This window comes from Numida meleagris, chromosome 4, assembly GCF_002078875.1.
Source record: "Numida meleagris isolate 19003 breed g44 Domestic line chromosome 4, NumMel1.0, whole genome shotgun sequence".
NCBI lineage: Eukaryota > Metazoa > Chordata > Aves > Galliformes > Numididae > Numida > Numida meleagris.
This window is the reverse complement of record NC_034412.1, coordinates 64240050-64254851: the sequence shown is the minus strand read 5'-3', so window position 1 is coordinate 64254851 and position 14802 is coordinate 64240050. Positions and strand designations below refer to the sequence as shown.

Sequence of the window (14802 nt, the reverse complement as noted above, 5' to 3'; positions counted from 1 at the left end):
AGCATCAAGACATCATCTAGCTTATTAAAATGGATAGGCCTTGTCTTTCTCATTGTTATACCTCATAAGATGCCGGTGGAGCATGCCTTGCATTCAGCTCATGCAATCAGCACATCTCCACACCCAATTAGCTCAGGGGGCCTCTGCAAGCATTGCTGGGCCATGCAGGCTCAGTGGGAGCCTCTGGCATCAGGAGGGTGTCCTGGGGCTGAGGGGCAGAAACACCTTCCTCTGTAACTGGAGCATGATGTGATGCTCTCAGCAGGGCTCAGCTCTCCAGCCCATCTTCTGGAGAACTTTTTTGCTTCTAGGTGCCTGCTGCCACCAGTTTGGTCTCACATAATTAATTTGGCAAAGGCAACTTCTACTGGCAGGTTTTATGAGGACAGGGTGGCTTTTGAAGGCTGGCAGCTGCCAGAAGCACTGTGTCCAGCACAGCCTTTGCAAGGTCTTGCTTTGTTGACTGCCCATGGCACCGACTCTCTCTCACGCAGCGCACACCAGCCAACCAATATGCACCCCACTGGCCTGGCTCTTGGCACCACATGCATGTTCCTTATTTGTGCCTATATTACTGGCATCTCTTCACTTTCTCCTCTGTCCTCCCTGTCCTTGACAGAGCAATTGTGTCTGGTGCCAGCACTGTAATCAGCATTGCAGCACCTTGTCTTCTGTTCTCCAGAAGGACCAAGATCCCTTCTAACCCAAGTCACTCTGTGATTCTGTGTATCCTGAATACCACAGGCCCCAAACTCAATTCCGTGTTTCTGTTAAGCCCACACTGCTGCAGACTTCAGGACAGTGTGAATGAAGCAAATGAGGTGCAGCACATGAAAGCTATGCAAGAAGAGGCTATGATCCACTGCTGACCTCTTCCCTCTGCTTGCTTTTAAAACTGCTCAAAGCTGCTTGCGTTGTGTGCAGGACACTGCGTGGGGGCTGAGTGGAGAAGGGTAGCAGGGGAGCTGTTTTCTTCTGAGCTGTTTGCATCCAGGCTCTATGCACTTTTTCATTCACCCTGCAGTTTCATCACAGAGGATTATTCTGATGAAGCAGCAGGTGATATTTCTTGTAGCTGTGGCATTTGGCTATTGTAGAGGTTACTTCCTTTCCTTGATGTTTTTATAAGGCCTTATTTTCATGCTTAGGAAGTGAAGGGCAGCTATTTGTTCATATTTATTATCTGATTAATCTAAGATGCAGACAGCAAGGACTTCGAGTATCAATGAGGCTTGAAAGGGATCTGAAAGGACAGCATCTCTGAGAGGTCAGGAGCTCTAACATGGCTTCTTTCTCCCTTAGGATGTAGTGGTGGTTGGGGAGGAAAACTTCACCACTCCGTGCTATATCCAGCTGGACCCAGAAGCCTGCCATATCCTGACAGAGACCCTCAGCACATACGCGTTGGTGGGACAGTCCATCACCAAAGCAGCAGCCAAACGTCTCAAACTGGCCATCTTTGGACCACTGTCCTGCTCCTCTCTGGAGTACAGCATCCGCGTCTACTGCCTTGATGACACACAGGATGCCCTGAAGGTGGTTGTTGCTCTTGTGCTTGCTTTTCCTCTCTCATCACAGCAATGCAGTGACCAGACCCTCTGCTACATGTATTTATTTTCATAGGTTATTTTTCTGATCAGAAAAGCCTGACAGCAAGTTGCTGTTTTACAGTTTAACCCCCCCACACATTATAAGTTGTTCTTTGCAAAGGGATCTCACACATGTACCAGACTGTTTTCTGCCCACCAGCCTTTTTTCCTTTGTTTACCTGTATCATATCCTGAATCCTAAGATTTTTGCATTATTAAAGGGCCATAAGGAACGCCAGGCTTCATTCGTTATTCATGTATTTTTAATGCTAAGTGCCAGCTCCCCAGAGATGGGGAAACATATAAATGCCTCTTTGTAAATAGCTGATAATGATAAAAGAAGCTTCTGGACTGTTAATCACTGCCTGCTTTCATACTGCTTCATTACACCTCTTTGTGTGTAGTATTTTGTGTTGGGAGTTTGGCACTAAAATAAACCGAAGCTGTTGCTTACTGCAACTGTACACCTTACCCTCACTGCATAATTCTGTCATTCTCACACACATGCACACTCCCCTCACATACAGATGAGCAGATAGGTAAACATGCTTCCTTTTTTCTCTTTATAAATGTGTATATATACAGATGGTATCTATAATAGATACACTCATAAAATATGTAGCTCCAACTGTACGTGTAAGAATGGAGGTTATTAAAAGGTATTTTTTTCATTTAAGCATAGCTGGTGTGACTTCCCAAATGCTTTTCTGAAGCAGAACAAGTTCACATCTTGCCTCTATGCAGAGCCATCTTTATGCTGTGCATGGGTTTCCCATACCAGCACTGCATGGGAATTGCTTGGACATACACCCCACAGGCTGACAGGGAGATGCTCTTGCTTTTCAGCTCACCGGTCTCCATCATTGCAAATGGCACAATCCCTTTTCTTCCAAAATACTGTCAGCTACTGTGACCCTGTCTGGTCTTTGGTGGTGGGATACTACGAGCGTTTTCACTATAAATAAGAAATTTTTCTTCAAAGAAGTGGAAAGCGTTTTTTGTACTGATCAAGAGGAAATGCTTTGAAAGCCACAGTGGCTTTATGGCTGTGCTCTTTGGTGCCTGTGCTGTGTAATACGATTTTCCAGGAGTCCATTGAGCCTGAGGGAATAATAAGTAACTGGGCAGAGCCTTGGACAGATAGTGATTTCAGTGAGAGCTGGGCCAATCAAATTAGGTAATACTCAAGAGCTATCGGCTTATTTCTAATAGACTGCAGGAGGCATTGCAGGGTAATGTTAATCCGATTCAAAGAGACAGCAGAAGGAATCAGGAAGGGCATGGGCAACTGAAAGCCATCTTTCAAGGGAGAAGCTGCAATCAACTTACAGGAGGGGAGTGCACCAATTATTGGGCTTCTGCTCCAGGTAGACCCCAAAGCAAGCTTGCAATCTGGGGAGGAAAGGGTTGCCAAGAGAAGTCAGATGAATGCTGTCACTTAGTACTCATCAATCCTTTTTAATTTTCTATTTTTTGGCATTTTAACCTCAAGACTGAATGGCTGTGTACAAGCTGTACACTGTATTCAAGCCCAAGGTAGCTGGGGTTTGCAGGACTCTCATAAGTATTTGCTGTCCATTAGCTCTTTGGAAGCTATAAATTACATTTTTCTGGAAATAAACAGTTTTGGGAAAGGAAAAGGTAGCAACAAAGAGAGGTCTAAATGAAAATTTTGAGTATGGTCATGGTTTTTGCTGGGATGAAGTTTGTTTTCTTGATTGGTTTGTTAGGGCTGTGAAGCCAGACAGCCCTAGTGCTCTGGCCCTGTGAAGAACCTCATCATGGTCTATGGCACCTAGATGGGATGCTCACAAAATGATTTCTGGGGAAGAGTGAGGGTCATGATGTCCCAGAACCACAGCATCCTTTTCAAGGTACTGCGAGAGGGATGCCCAAACTAATCTGTTGTGAAGAAATCCTACTGATTTATTCCCATCTATTTATTCATGTTTGGCTTTGAGATTGAGGTGACTGAGCTGTATGTGGGGGCAGTGGCTGAGCACTGGGCACACCATGGGTAAATGAGTTATTTCAGGCTGTAGCAGGGTGGCTTTCTCCAGCCTCCCTCATGCTGTGCAATAGCTGTTCTCCAAAAAAATAACCATAACAGGTATGCCATCTTCTCTCAGTTATTTAGTGCATATTTGTCCCTCTAACAAGAATGCCTTATTGCTGTTGCTTGCTTGTGGCCCTTTAATGAGGAAGCTGTTTTCCAACACAGACTGTGGCTGTGGTGGTGCTGCTGCTGATGGAGTGATGCCCTATGCAGTTCCCTCTGTTGGGAAGGGAGCAGTGCATAAGTCCTGGCTCACAAGAGAGGAGAGAGACGATGGGAAGGATGGTTGTGGTTCTGAATTAATCCTGAATTAATTACCTGAGCCAAATTGGAGAAGTGTGGGCTGCTCGGTGTCCTCCACTTGGAGGAGCTACAGTGAACAAAGGTGGCTGCTAATGGTGGGATATCAATCTCAGACACAAATTTGCAGTGCTGAGATCTTTGCCCCTGCAGCAGCGCAGCCCTGGACTGACCACGGGTGGGGAGCGAGAACCTGCAATTAGCACACGCAATGCTGCCAATCTTCTGGTTGTTCCAGGGAAGTAATTTGGACATAATGAAGATCTATAGTAATCAGATAATTACTATCGATTGCTCTTTAGACGTCTTGACGAGGTAATTAGGGGGCACTGGAACTGACTCATTGGAATAGCCTTAATCTAAAAGGTTTCCTGATTTCTTTTTCTTTTCCTGTAATGTCTGATAAGCAAATGTTTTAGCTTTGAGATCTCTCAGGTGCTGGGCTCACTGGGGATGTGAGCTTTTCTTTTGTGCTAACTAGATGTTGGACTTGGTTGAGAGCGACTGGTTTCACCCCTAGCTAATAGGAGACTCCTTTAGTTAGCCTGGGCTAGCAGCCCAATTTCATGTGCCTGTGTGCTCCTTGTGCGTGTTCGCTGTGTATGTGATTGGCTTTGGCTGCATGAGACTGCTTGTTTTGCCTGCTCTTGTAATTAAATATCACTGCGTTTGGCTGTATTTTTTTCTAATGAAGCTCATGTAGCCTTTGTACTGACTTCTTCCATGTGAATTACAATTCGAATGTTTCTCTGTAGTCAGTGGTCCACTGTGATCTCATTTGTTAGAGGCAGATCTTTATTTTTAGCTGTGGAAAATGACCACACTCTTGGTTTACTAGCTTTTAATTACACAATCAATATTTTAGTTACCCTGAATCTGTGTATGTGTACATACAAAATGCTCCATCATAGTGTCTTGCTCTCATTTTGATACCATCCCACTCAATGGTTAGTCTCAGTAAGCACCTGTACCCCACATGTCATGGAGACGTTTGCCAGGAGGCTGTCAGCTGCAGGACAGCCACATTCACAGATCCTGTACCAGCAGTATCTACACATTTAAGAGCTTTCTGACACGAAATAGTAAAGGCACATCAGATGTCCAGTTTGCTGAGCTGTGGAAAGGGTGAATGTATTTCAGTATTCAAACAGTATGTTCAGTATAATTGCATGAAGTTAGTATTGCTGCTGCTAGGACACATAAGGTAACAGTGTGTCTCCCACAGGGGTCAGGGAGTCTGTATCCCTCCTGGATAATGCTGTGTGATGGGGGCAAGGGGATTATCTTTAGATTCACTAGTGCTATTCATTGTGAAAAGTAACTTCATGCAGCATCTGTGTGCATTTTCTCAAGTATATGAGTTACAGCACCTAAAGCAGTTTGTCTGGAAGAACCAGCAGATCAGGGCTGATGTCTTGGTGCTGTCCACTGATGCAGCCTGACCTCTTTCCTCTTGTTATCTCTGTGCTGCAGGAGGTCCTCCAGCTTGAGCGGCAGATGGGTGGGCAGCTTTTGGAGGAACCCAAAGCTTTGCATTTTAAGGGAAGCACCCACAACCTCCGCTTATCCATTCATGACATTGCCCACTCTCTATGGAAGAGCAAACTGCTGGCTAAATACCAGGTGAGCATCACAAAACATTGAATACTGGAGGCTTAAAGGAATACAGTGACACACTGTTTGAAGAAAACCAGTTATCAAGCTGTGTACAAGCACTACTACCAAGTGGTGCTGTGGACATTTTTTCCCTGGACTATCTGCAGCAGCAGTTGCATGGAGCTCATAGTTTCCAGTCCTACAGCATCAGTGCCCTGGTCCCACAAGGTGTCCCCTGCACCAGGGCCATGTGGGCACTGAGCCAGTCCTCAGCTGAAATGAGATTGTGGAAAATAACTGATATTTATACATATTTATACTCTATTCCTTTTTTCTTTCTTTCCTCCTGAAGGAGATTCCTTTTTACCACATTTGGAGCGGGTGCCAGAGGAACCTGCACTGCACCTTCACACTGGAACGATTCAGCCTCAATACCCTGGAGCTTGTCTGCAAACTCTGCGTGAGGCAAGTCGAAGGAGAAGGGCAGATCTTCCAGCTCAACTGCTCCATATCAGAGGTAAAAGGCATTGGTGTGGGAATGTGGGAGAACTAAGGGGAGAACTAAGGAGTTATAGCCTTTCCCATCATTGACTCTTTTGTGCTTCCCATTTTTCTCCTGACTGTTGAGATCGTCAGAATCATTTTCTTTTAGTTTTTCTCACTACCGTGTCATCTGGAATGGAGCACCCTGCTTCAAGGAGGGAGGAGGGCAGTAATGGTGTCCCTGATAATTCCTTTGTCTCCACGGGGGAGCTGTTTGCCTAACATTGCCTAACACATTTCATGAAGCACCACATGGTTCTGGCTCCTGGGTAGGGAATACCAGATGGTCTAGTTGCAACAGACTCATTCCCCCAGACTTTGCTACTGCTGCAAATCACGGCTATTATTTTTGACAGTTTTTCCTTTGCTGACTGACGTTTTCCTGTAGAAAAATGATCGTAAGTTTTGGAGCATCTTTGCCATAGCTGAAAAATTTTAGCTGGGGGTGAGTGACACGCTCAGGTGTGAAGCAGTGTTGACATCAGCGTTTGTGTTGGTGGCTTGTGTGCCTGCTAGCTCTTGGGTGTTGCCTTGATTTTGTGGTTCACTGTCATCCCTTAGTTGCTACTAGGCCAACAGAGAGGAACAGAATAGAACTGCGTTATAAGCCCCATAGGTCCGAAAAGCAGAGTAAATGAGCTGTTACCCTGCTCAAGAGCTGCTCTTTTCTCTTTACAAAGATCAACTGTTGGACAAATGCATTTGAGAATTTAATCCATCTCCCACAGCAAACCTAGAACATATCCTCATCTTTTATCACATTTATTTATCATTTACTTTCCTAATTTACTTTCAATTTCATCTCCAAATCTCTTTGAAAACAAGCTGCCAGGGGAGGCAGCAGAGGAGGCATTTTTACTGCACAGTTCTGCGGCACCCAGACGTCAGTGGCTGCTGGTTTGGGGAAAGGCTGGGAGGTTACAGATAAAAGTTACTGGTACTGTAGGGCTGTGATGGTGCGCATCATTACCCATAACATTTGCTTAGTTATTGGGTGTAAAGCTCCATTTTCAGCTGGGGACTATACAGCATTAAAGACAGATGGTGAAACAAGTATCATAAACAATTATTGTAATAAGAGCTGCATTGAGGTAATCTCTAATTTAACCTAACAGAGAAGAGAAAGAACTGAGAGTAACTTTAATGAAATGCAAATACAGACTATAATCATCTTCAGCTGCTTCTGTGTAATAGGGCCTGGTAATAGATTCAGGGGGAATGGGATAATATTCATGTCTTATGCAGCACTCCCATCCATCAAGGATGAATAGGAGGAGTGAATAATACCACAGTTATCAAGGCTGCCCATTGCAAAATTGCTCCTTGTTTTTGACACTGAGTGACATGCCCAACCCAAATGAAGGCCAGAAAGACTTTGGGATGCTAAGGGCTGGAACAGAGTGCTGGATCCTCCAGCACCAGTGAGCCTGGATGTAGCAGCAGTAGCATATGAGTTCTTCTGCAGCCCAAACTGCTGGATGAGAAGGAGGATGAAGACAACAGCTTGTGGCCTGGAGCAGCGGGCTTGGCACAACCAGTTTGCAACGCAAGACATTGCATTGCAAACTGATTTTAAGACAGTATCAGGTTTTATGAGACCTTCTCAGCAGCCAGTTTGACATGAAACAACTGGACAGTTCAAGGAGGATCAAATAAATTGACATTTAAGGATGAACATTTTGCTTCCCTCCAGCAGAGGCAGGGACAAGGTGTTCTCCTCGCTTCCATCAGCATCAGCTCAGGCTGGTCACACTGCAAATGAGAGCAATTGAAAATTCAAACAGAGATGTGGAATGAGAACAAGTCATTCCTGCTTTTTTCCTGGCTTCTGCCCCAAATAATTAACCAGCTCTCGCTGACCTCTGAGAGGTTATTTTTTCACCCAAGCCAGGAGAGCTCAGTACTGCCCTGGCAGTAGTAATTTGCTCTGAATTATGACAAAGTGCTTGATCTTTATTTACAGAAAGTGATTAATTAAGCTGGACACAATGTAGTCCAGCCATAGTAATCTTCACCCTCAAAATAAGACAACCAAAAGTCTGCTGTCTACTTAGAGCTGGCTCATTTCTAGCTAACAGAAATGCTTGATCGACAGAGGTCTGCTGCTCCTCTAAATGCAAGTAAAAGCACTGACTCTTAGAGGATACAATTCTATGATCGTTTTTGCATTCAGCAACAAAACTGCTGTATTTTATTTTATTTTTTGCCTTCTTTCCAACATCAGGAACCCAATGGCATTGATTATCCCATCATGGACTCAGCAGGCAGCATCACAACGATAGTTGGGCCCAACGCTTTCAGCATCCCCCTCCCAATAAGGCAGAAACTCTGCAGCAGCCTGGATGCACCTCAGACCAGGGGCCACGACTGGAGGATGCTGGCCCACAAGCTGAAACTGGACAGGTGAGAAGGGTCACCCCCGTATGCTGGGAATGCTAAGCCCCCTCAGAAGTAGGTGCAAAGGGGCTTCAGGAAAACCTTGCTGAGATGAGTGACAGAAGGTGTACCTTCAGACTGCTCAGACTAATCACACAGTAGATGAGCACCCTGACTGGTGATGGGGATGGTCTAAAGATATGAATTCATGCAGCTCAAAGAAACAAATCTCCTTTTGGCTTTGCAGGTACCTAAATTATTTTGCTACAAAATCGAGTCCCACTGGGGTGATCCTGGATCTCTGGGAAGCCCAGAATTTCCCTGATGGCAACCTGAGCATGCTGGCAGCAGTACTGGAAGAAATGGGACGACACGAAACTGTTGTTTCTTTGGCAGCAGAAGGAAATTACTGATGCAGCCTTGGCGTGAACAGGAAGGACAGACACAGGGAGCGGTAATGCCCTGTTATTGCAAGCGTTTGAAATGAAAACCCAGACCAATGAGTTACACAAGAGACATTTCAGAGAAGAAAGCAAGCAAACAAACGAAAAAATATACAGCCCTGACCTTCACATGTGCTCTCCCTGTACATTATCACAGGATCTAAAAGAAATCATGCAAAGTTGTACCTTGAAAATATAAATCAACCTAACGTTCCTCTTGGCTTGGCTGTACACTGCTTGGTACAGGATTTTACAGTTTCCTAGGAAACGCTTTTTATTGCTATCCAGATATATGGATAAACTTTCTTAACAATCCCAGTTTCTATGGATGTTGTTTACATCAAATTCTGGACAGGGGTAAGGAGACTGTCCATGGCTCTTTATATTTTTTGTTTAAAGCCATTCTAGACAAGGCTGTGGACAGTTGGTTGTGGCTATTTCAGATTATTGGTTTCTGGTGAATTCAGATTTTGGCTACAATTCTGAACATTGATTGTCCCACAGTGATCCTCCTGTCGTTATTCTGTTTCCTAGACCTACCTGTAAAAAAAAAAAAAAAAAAAAAAAAAAAAATTCAGTGTTTAAGAGGTGTGCATCTGGAAAGCAGGTACTCTGGGTGCTAAGCAGGAACACACATACCATTCCCATCCTTCCCCGAAGGGAGCCCCACTGAGCCTTGGTGGAAAATGGCTGTAAGACAGTGGGACTGTAGGATGGGAGTCAATTTTCAATTCAAAGTGTAACAAGACCTTTTCTACCCCTTTGTGATATGGTGGGGTCAGATATGCATTTCAGAGTGGTTAGGGGAAAAAAAAAAAAGAAACCCAGAAAAAAGAGAATTTGCTATGATAATTATTTACTAATTAGTATCTAGTGCAAGGATTATAATGATTATTATTATTATTATTATTATCATTATTACTTTATTTGTAGTTTTGTCAGCAGCAGGATGAGTTGTTCCCATTTTTATTGAACCTATTATCCCCTTCCTGAAGGTCTTCTAAGATACTTTCCTCTATATGCTGTCTGTCCTTCCCTTCTCCAGCCATCCCTGCAGAGTCCTCCACTAGCACAGAAGGGTTGGTCATCTCATGTTAGCCTTCCTGTGCTTAATGCCTGATGCAAAGAGGGTATAAAAACTGCTTATGCTTCACTGAAGACAGTGATCTGCACTTGCAAAGGCTCCAAGCCTGCACGTAATGGGGAAGTTCGGCACCTGCCTGGTCTGCTGGTACTCCAGGAAGCAATCCAGTTCCTAGGTGCCTGCAATGGCTTGGCCAGCCCCATCCAGCCTCCCAGGCCAAACACACAGAGCCCACTGGTTCAGAAGAACAAGTGCAGGTATATGGATGCACTGATGCTGACCACCTGATTTGTGTGCCCACTGGCGCGCATGTTGCTGGGCATAGGGACACAGAATCAGCGCTCCATGCAGCCCATCTTGGGTGAGACTTGCAACACATCTCTGTTGCTCCTCCCAAGCCTCCAGCTATGACAAGTGTCGAGTGGTGAAGTGGTAACCCCATGCCTTGCAGCTTTTTGCCTGCAGCCCCTCTGCGTGGGCAGTGCATTGCAGGTCCCTCCTAGCCCACTGGGTGCATTTGGCCCTCTGCTACATCCCTCTTGGCCACTGCAAGCCGATGGAAAGGGAACTTGGCAAAAGGACCTAACTTGTTTTTATCAGTTGTCACTGCAAACCTATTTCATTTTCTGCTCCGTGAAAAGACTGACCTTTCAGTACAACAGAGCACACAAGATTGCAGTGGTTTAACTTACAGTCCTGTTTGTCTGCTGTTCCTGATGCAAAGAACACCTTCTTTTCCATCCCATCAGCTCCAGGTTTAGACCAGGCCCTGGTTACTGCTATTGCACACAAACAGACACCTCCACCCATGCATATATTCCCACTTAGTGTTCTTCCTCAGACTTGAGTTTTTTGTTTTCTTTTGTGTTTTGTTTTTGTGTGTGTGTTTTACCCAAGGCTTTCAAAAGTGTGCCTTTAAAGGTAACTTTGAAAATGTCATTGGTCAAAATTAAAGGAAAATTTCATCTGACCTTTTTCCCATTTGACATTTCCATTGCCTTGGGACATTTTTTTAAATTTCTCAGCTCTCTGACACCAGTGGTGCTTTCTTTAGACACTGAGCAGTGATCACAAAGCACTCATTTTCTCAGCAGTTACCCAGCAGTATGCAAATCAGACTTCCAGTCAAATCCAGGGACTTGAGGACATGAATTTTAACTTTCATCATTGGTTCAAAGTTACACATTTGCCTGTGTAATCCTCTCTGTTCTTACCAGAACATGGAGATGCTGAGAGCATCTCTTACACAACCAACCATCTTGTTTCTTACACTGGGCTCTGTAATGCTAACGGAAATCTTGCTTTCAACTTTATGAGACTTCGACCAGGGCTTCAAGCTCTGTCTATTTCCTATGTCTTTTACCCTGTCTTTTACTTAGAGCTGTAGGTCTTAGCATTTCTCTCTCCTGTGCTATCTTCAGGTATAAGTAGTTGTATCTAATGCACACTTCTTCACCCTTCCCATGCATTCTTCCTGTGAAATTCTTTTCCCAAGGCAGGTGCATGACCTTGACTTTCTTTCAGCTCCTTCCTCTTTTACCTGTCTTTGTTAGCTCTCATCTAGGCTCACCTCTACTCCCAGCTGCGGGCTCTTGACAGGTGGGAAATGCATGTGCCCTTCTCCCTGGGCCTTGTGAGGAAGCGCCTCAGAGTTACCTGGCTCACTTCAAGACTTCTCTCTTTGTGAGCTATTCGACCTACCCATTCAATATCCTCTTCAAGAAAAATAGATGAGTAATATTCTTAAAATATTCTGAAATTTGGGCATTATCCTTCTACTGTTTTGCTGTAAAGGCAATTTATTGAGAGGGAGGAGCATCTGGAAAGGATGGCAGTGAAGGATATCACTGCCCGACAGGGCAATGGCATCACCATCACCAGGAGATGGAGCTGGTCTTCTTCCATCCCGACTGCTCAAAACTTGCCGCAGTCACAAATGAGACAGTTTCGATGTCCAATTCATTCTCCATCTGCCTTTGCAGGGACTGCATGAGCTGCCTGTTGTTTCTTCCATGGATCCACACCGCATTGCCACCACTGCTCAAGTGAGCCCTCACTCCTACTAAAGCTCTTTTCTTGCTCTTTTTTTTTTTAATTTCTCCCAGTCTCTGAGGCAGAGCCTGGTGGCACACTGTGGCATCCCCCACAGGAGGAGGGTGGGCAGCAAGGGTAGCCAGCTGCCGGTGATGCCACGCTGTGTGGGAGGCCGTGCGGCGTGGGCACACTGCCATCTCGTGGGGCAGCATCCTGAGGCGAAGGCCACACCGCTCTGTTAGCCAGAGAAGTAGCGTCTGGGAACAGGCTGTCCCATCTCACAGGCTCGGTTTGGCAGACAGAGCAAATGCTTAGAGAGCGCTGTAACATTTTACGTCAGGCGAGCGCATTTGTTTTTGGAAATGGCTGCAGGCTTCTTGTCCTCCAGTTATTGCTACTTTTTTATGTACTTATCCTTTCAGTTGTCCACCATGTGCTGTAGCAGTTTTGCTGCTCTTCACACCACCTCTTTGTTACGTAAATGCTGATTGCCAGTGATATAAATATCTATTATATAAATATATATAAAATTCCTACTGACTTCAAGGGAAATCTTTGATTTCTGACTTAGAAATGCTGTTGGAGACAGTCCTTTTTACCTGATTTTCATCAGTTCTTCTTGTGTTGTGTTCTTGTATAGGTGGCTGTCAGTGTATGGGGTAAATCTGGGTTGGTTTTTCTTGTGTTTTTTTTTTTAATCTGTTCACAGCTGATCCCTTGTATCATGCTGAGCAGTGCAAGACAAGAGCTGTTCTATTGAATCCTGAAAGTTTTGAGACAGTGAGGGTCTCTTGAGTCAAGATTTGCTTCTCTGGAAGACTGAGGATCTTTTTTCCAAATCGTTGGCAGAAATGCAGACACTCATGAGACATGTTAGAGTCTGGGATGCACAGAGATAAACATCTTGGGTTTCTTGCCATTTCTGTTGCTTACATATAGAATAAATGTATTTACATGCTGTAAGATCATCACTGTGGACAGTCCTAATGTCTCGTATTGCTACCTAAAATGGTTTCTTTTGGGTTCTCCTTTTCTTGTTTTGGGGGTGGGGTGGTATGGGGAAGGGGTGGGGGGACCTTTAGACTCTTGTGTGCTCTAGCCAAGTAGGTACCGCAGCCCAGAGGTTAATTTTAAACAAGATCATACCGTTGAGTTTTTTCTCCTGTGCCAAGGGCACTGTGTAAAGTATCTTCCTGAGTGTTCAGAAGTCTTTTCAGGTATTGCTCAGGCTCTTGTCTGGCCCCAGAATGACTATTTGTTTGCAGGCTGGCTTGCTTAATGAGGCAGTACAAAGATGTGAGTGGTTTGTGAATGAAAACCAAACCTTTGGCCCTTCTCCCACAGGGGCTCCAACAAGGTATTTACTTTGGGGTCACCACCATAATTCACTCCTAGCTTGTATGTGAAAGCTTTAGTTTATAAACTGAGCTACACTGCCATTTTTAAAATGCTGAAGGATGTATCTTTGACATTCTTTGAAGTGGGATTTTCACAGAAATGCAAAGCATGTGTATGTTTGTGTGTGTATATACATACATGTATATATACATACACAGAGAGGAGAAAATAAAGGAAATCTAGTGCGGGAGGCTTTTAGCTCTTATGTTAGTCACGAGCATTCTCTTATGACCAACTTTTGCTTGGGAAGGTGAAGGTCAAAATTCAGTGCTGTATCATCACTGCAAGGTCAGGTGATAGGCAGGACTGCAAGAGCCAACAGTTTTAAAACAGACAAAGAAGTAGAATTAGGCTTGAACCAAAGCCACAGAAGCGAGCCGTCAAGTTTGGTAGGTCAAGCTCCTTGCTTGAATCATTCCGTTTATTTACCTACTTGTGCTTTAAGCTTGGCACCTGTTCCCTGAAATCTGAAAATCCCTTTATCTGAAAGTCCTTTGATAAGCTCTGACTGTATAAAAAAGCAGTGATAACTCAGAGTTCCCACTAATCTCTATCACTGACTAGGTATCCCACATTTTCTGTGATGCTGGTTAAGCGTATTTAATAGTGCTTGAGTCTCCTTGACTGTTATCAAAGAAATTAAAGGCTGTGTGTACCACACCCTTGGCCTGGTCTTTTCTCCAAGAGCATCCTGTAGATGCAGCAGGCACGTAGCTTCTGGATGGCCTGAAGAAGTGGAATGTCACCTGTGATCCCTCAAGGACATTCTACAGCAGTGAGGTGCCCCTCAGAGGCTTGCATGCTGGTCTCCAGCTGTCAGCTTGCAGCTGTTGGGACAATAGCCCATAGATGAGAAAAGCTTGCACGGCCTCTTTGGTTGCTGCCAGCTGGCTCTTGCTACAGCTTGCCAGTAAATTTGCGAGCTTAAACAATAAGAATAAAAGCAAAATCAGCCTGGAAAGTAAACAAAATTAGAAAGAATGAGAAGCAAAACAGTCTTCTCCCATTGATCTTACAAGTCTGCTTTGCAAAAACATTCCCCGAAGAGTGAGCCAATGGTCTACGTCAAAGCAGGGTGCCATAACACAGTTGAGAAGTCATGGCATTACCATTTTGGCATATCTGTGTGGTCAACTTGTTTGATGACATATGTTCTGTTTGTTAATGTTGAAGAGAAAAAATGTAAAGACCATACCTTTATAAAGTGCAAAGTACTTTACTTACTTTTGTACTTATAAAGTGTTGAAGGAGGGCCCGTTTCTTATGGTCCCTGTGTGATCCAGGCCGAGGAGATATGTTACGTTTGTTCCTCCTGTTCACAAGTCTCACCTTTGCAGCTCTGCCAGGGTTTGTGGGATTTGTTTTCTTTGCTATTCAGACATG

At 44.5% G+C, this 14802-nt stretch overlaps 1 protein-coding gene across 2 annotated transcripts in view; it reads left to right on the top strand.

Moving 5' to 3' along the window:
- UNC5C (unc-5 netrin receptor C) overlaps positions 1 to 9476 on the top strand; it is a 239716-nt gene extending 230240 nt beyond the window's left edge. Inside the window, exons 13-17 of one of the 2 annotated variants that reach the window (XM_021396043.1) lie at positions 1303 to 1536; positions 5419 to 5568; positions 5894 to 6058; positions 8309 to 8487; positions 8708 to 9476. In XM_021396043.1, coding sequence (XP_021251718.1) covers positions 1303 to 1536; positions 5419 to 5568; positions 5894 to 6058; positions 8309 to 8487; positions 8708 to 8873 — 894 coding nt within the window. In that variant the 3' untranslated portion in view covers positions 8874 to 9476. The remainder of the gene's footprint in view (positions 1 to 1302; positions 1537 to 5418; positions 5569 to 5893; positions 6059 to 8308; positions 8488 to 8707) is intronic. The other variant, XM_021396044.1, reaches the window with a different exon arrangement.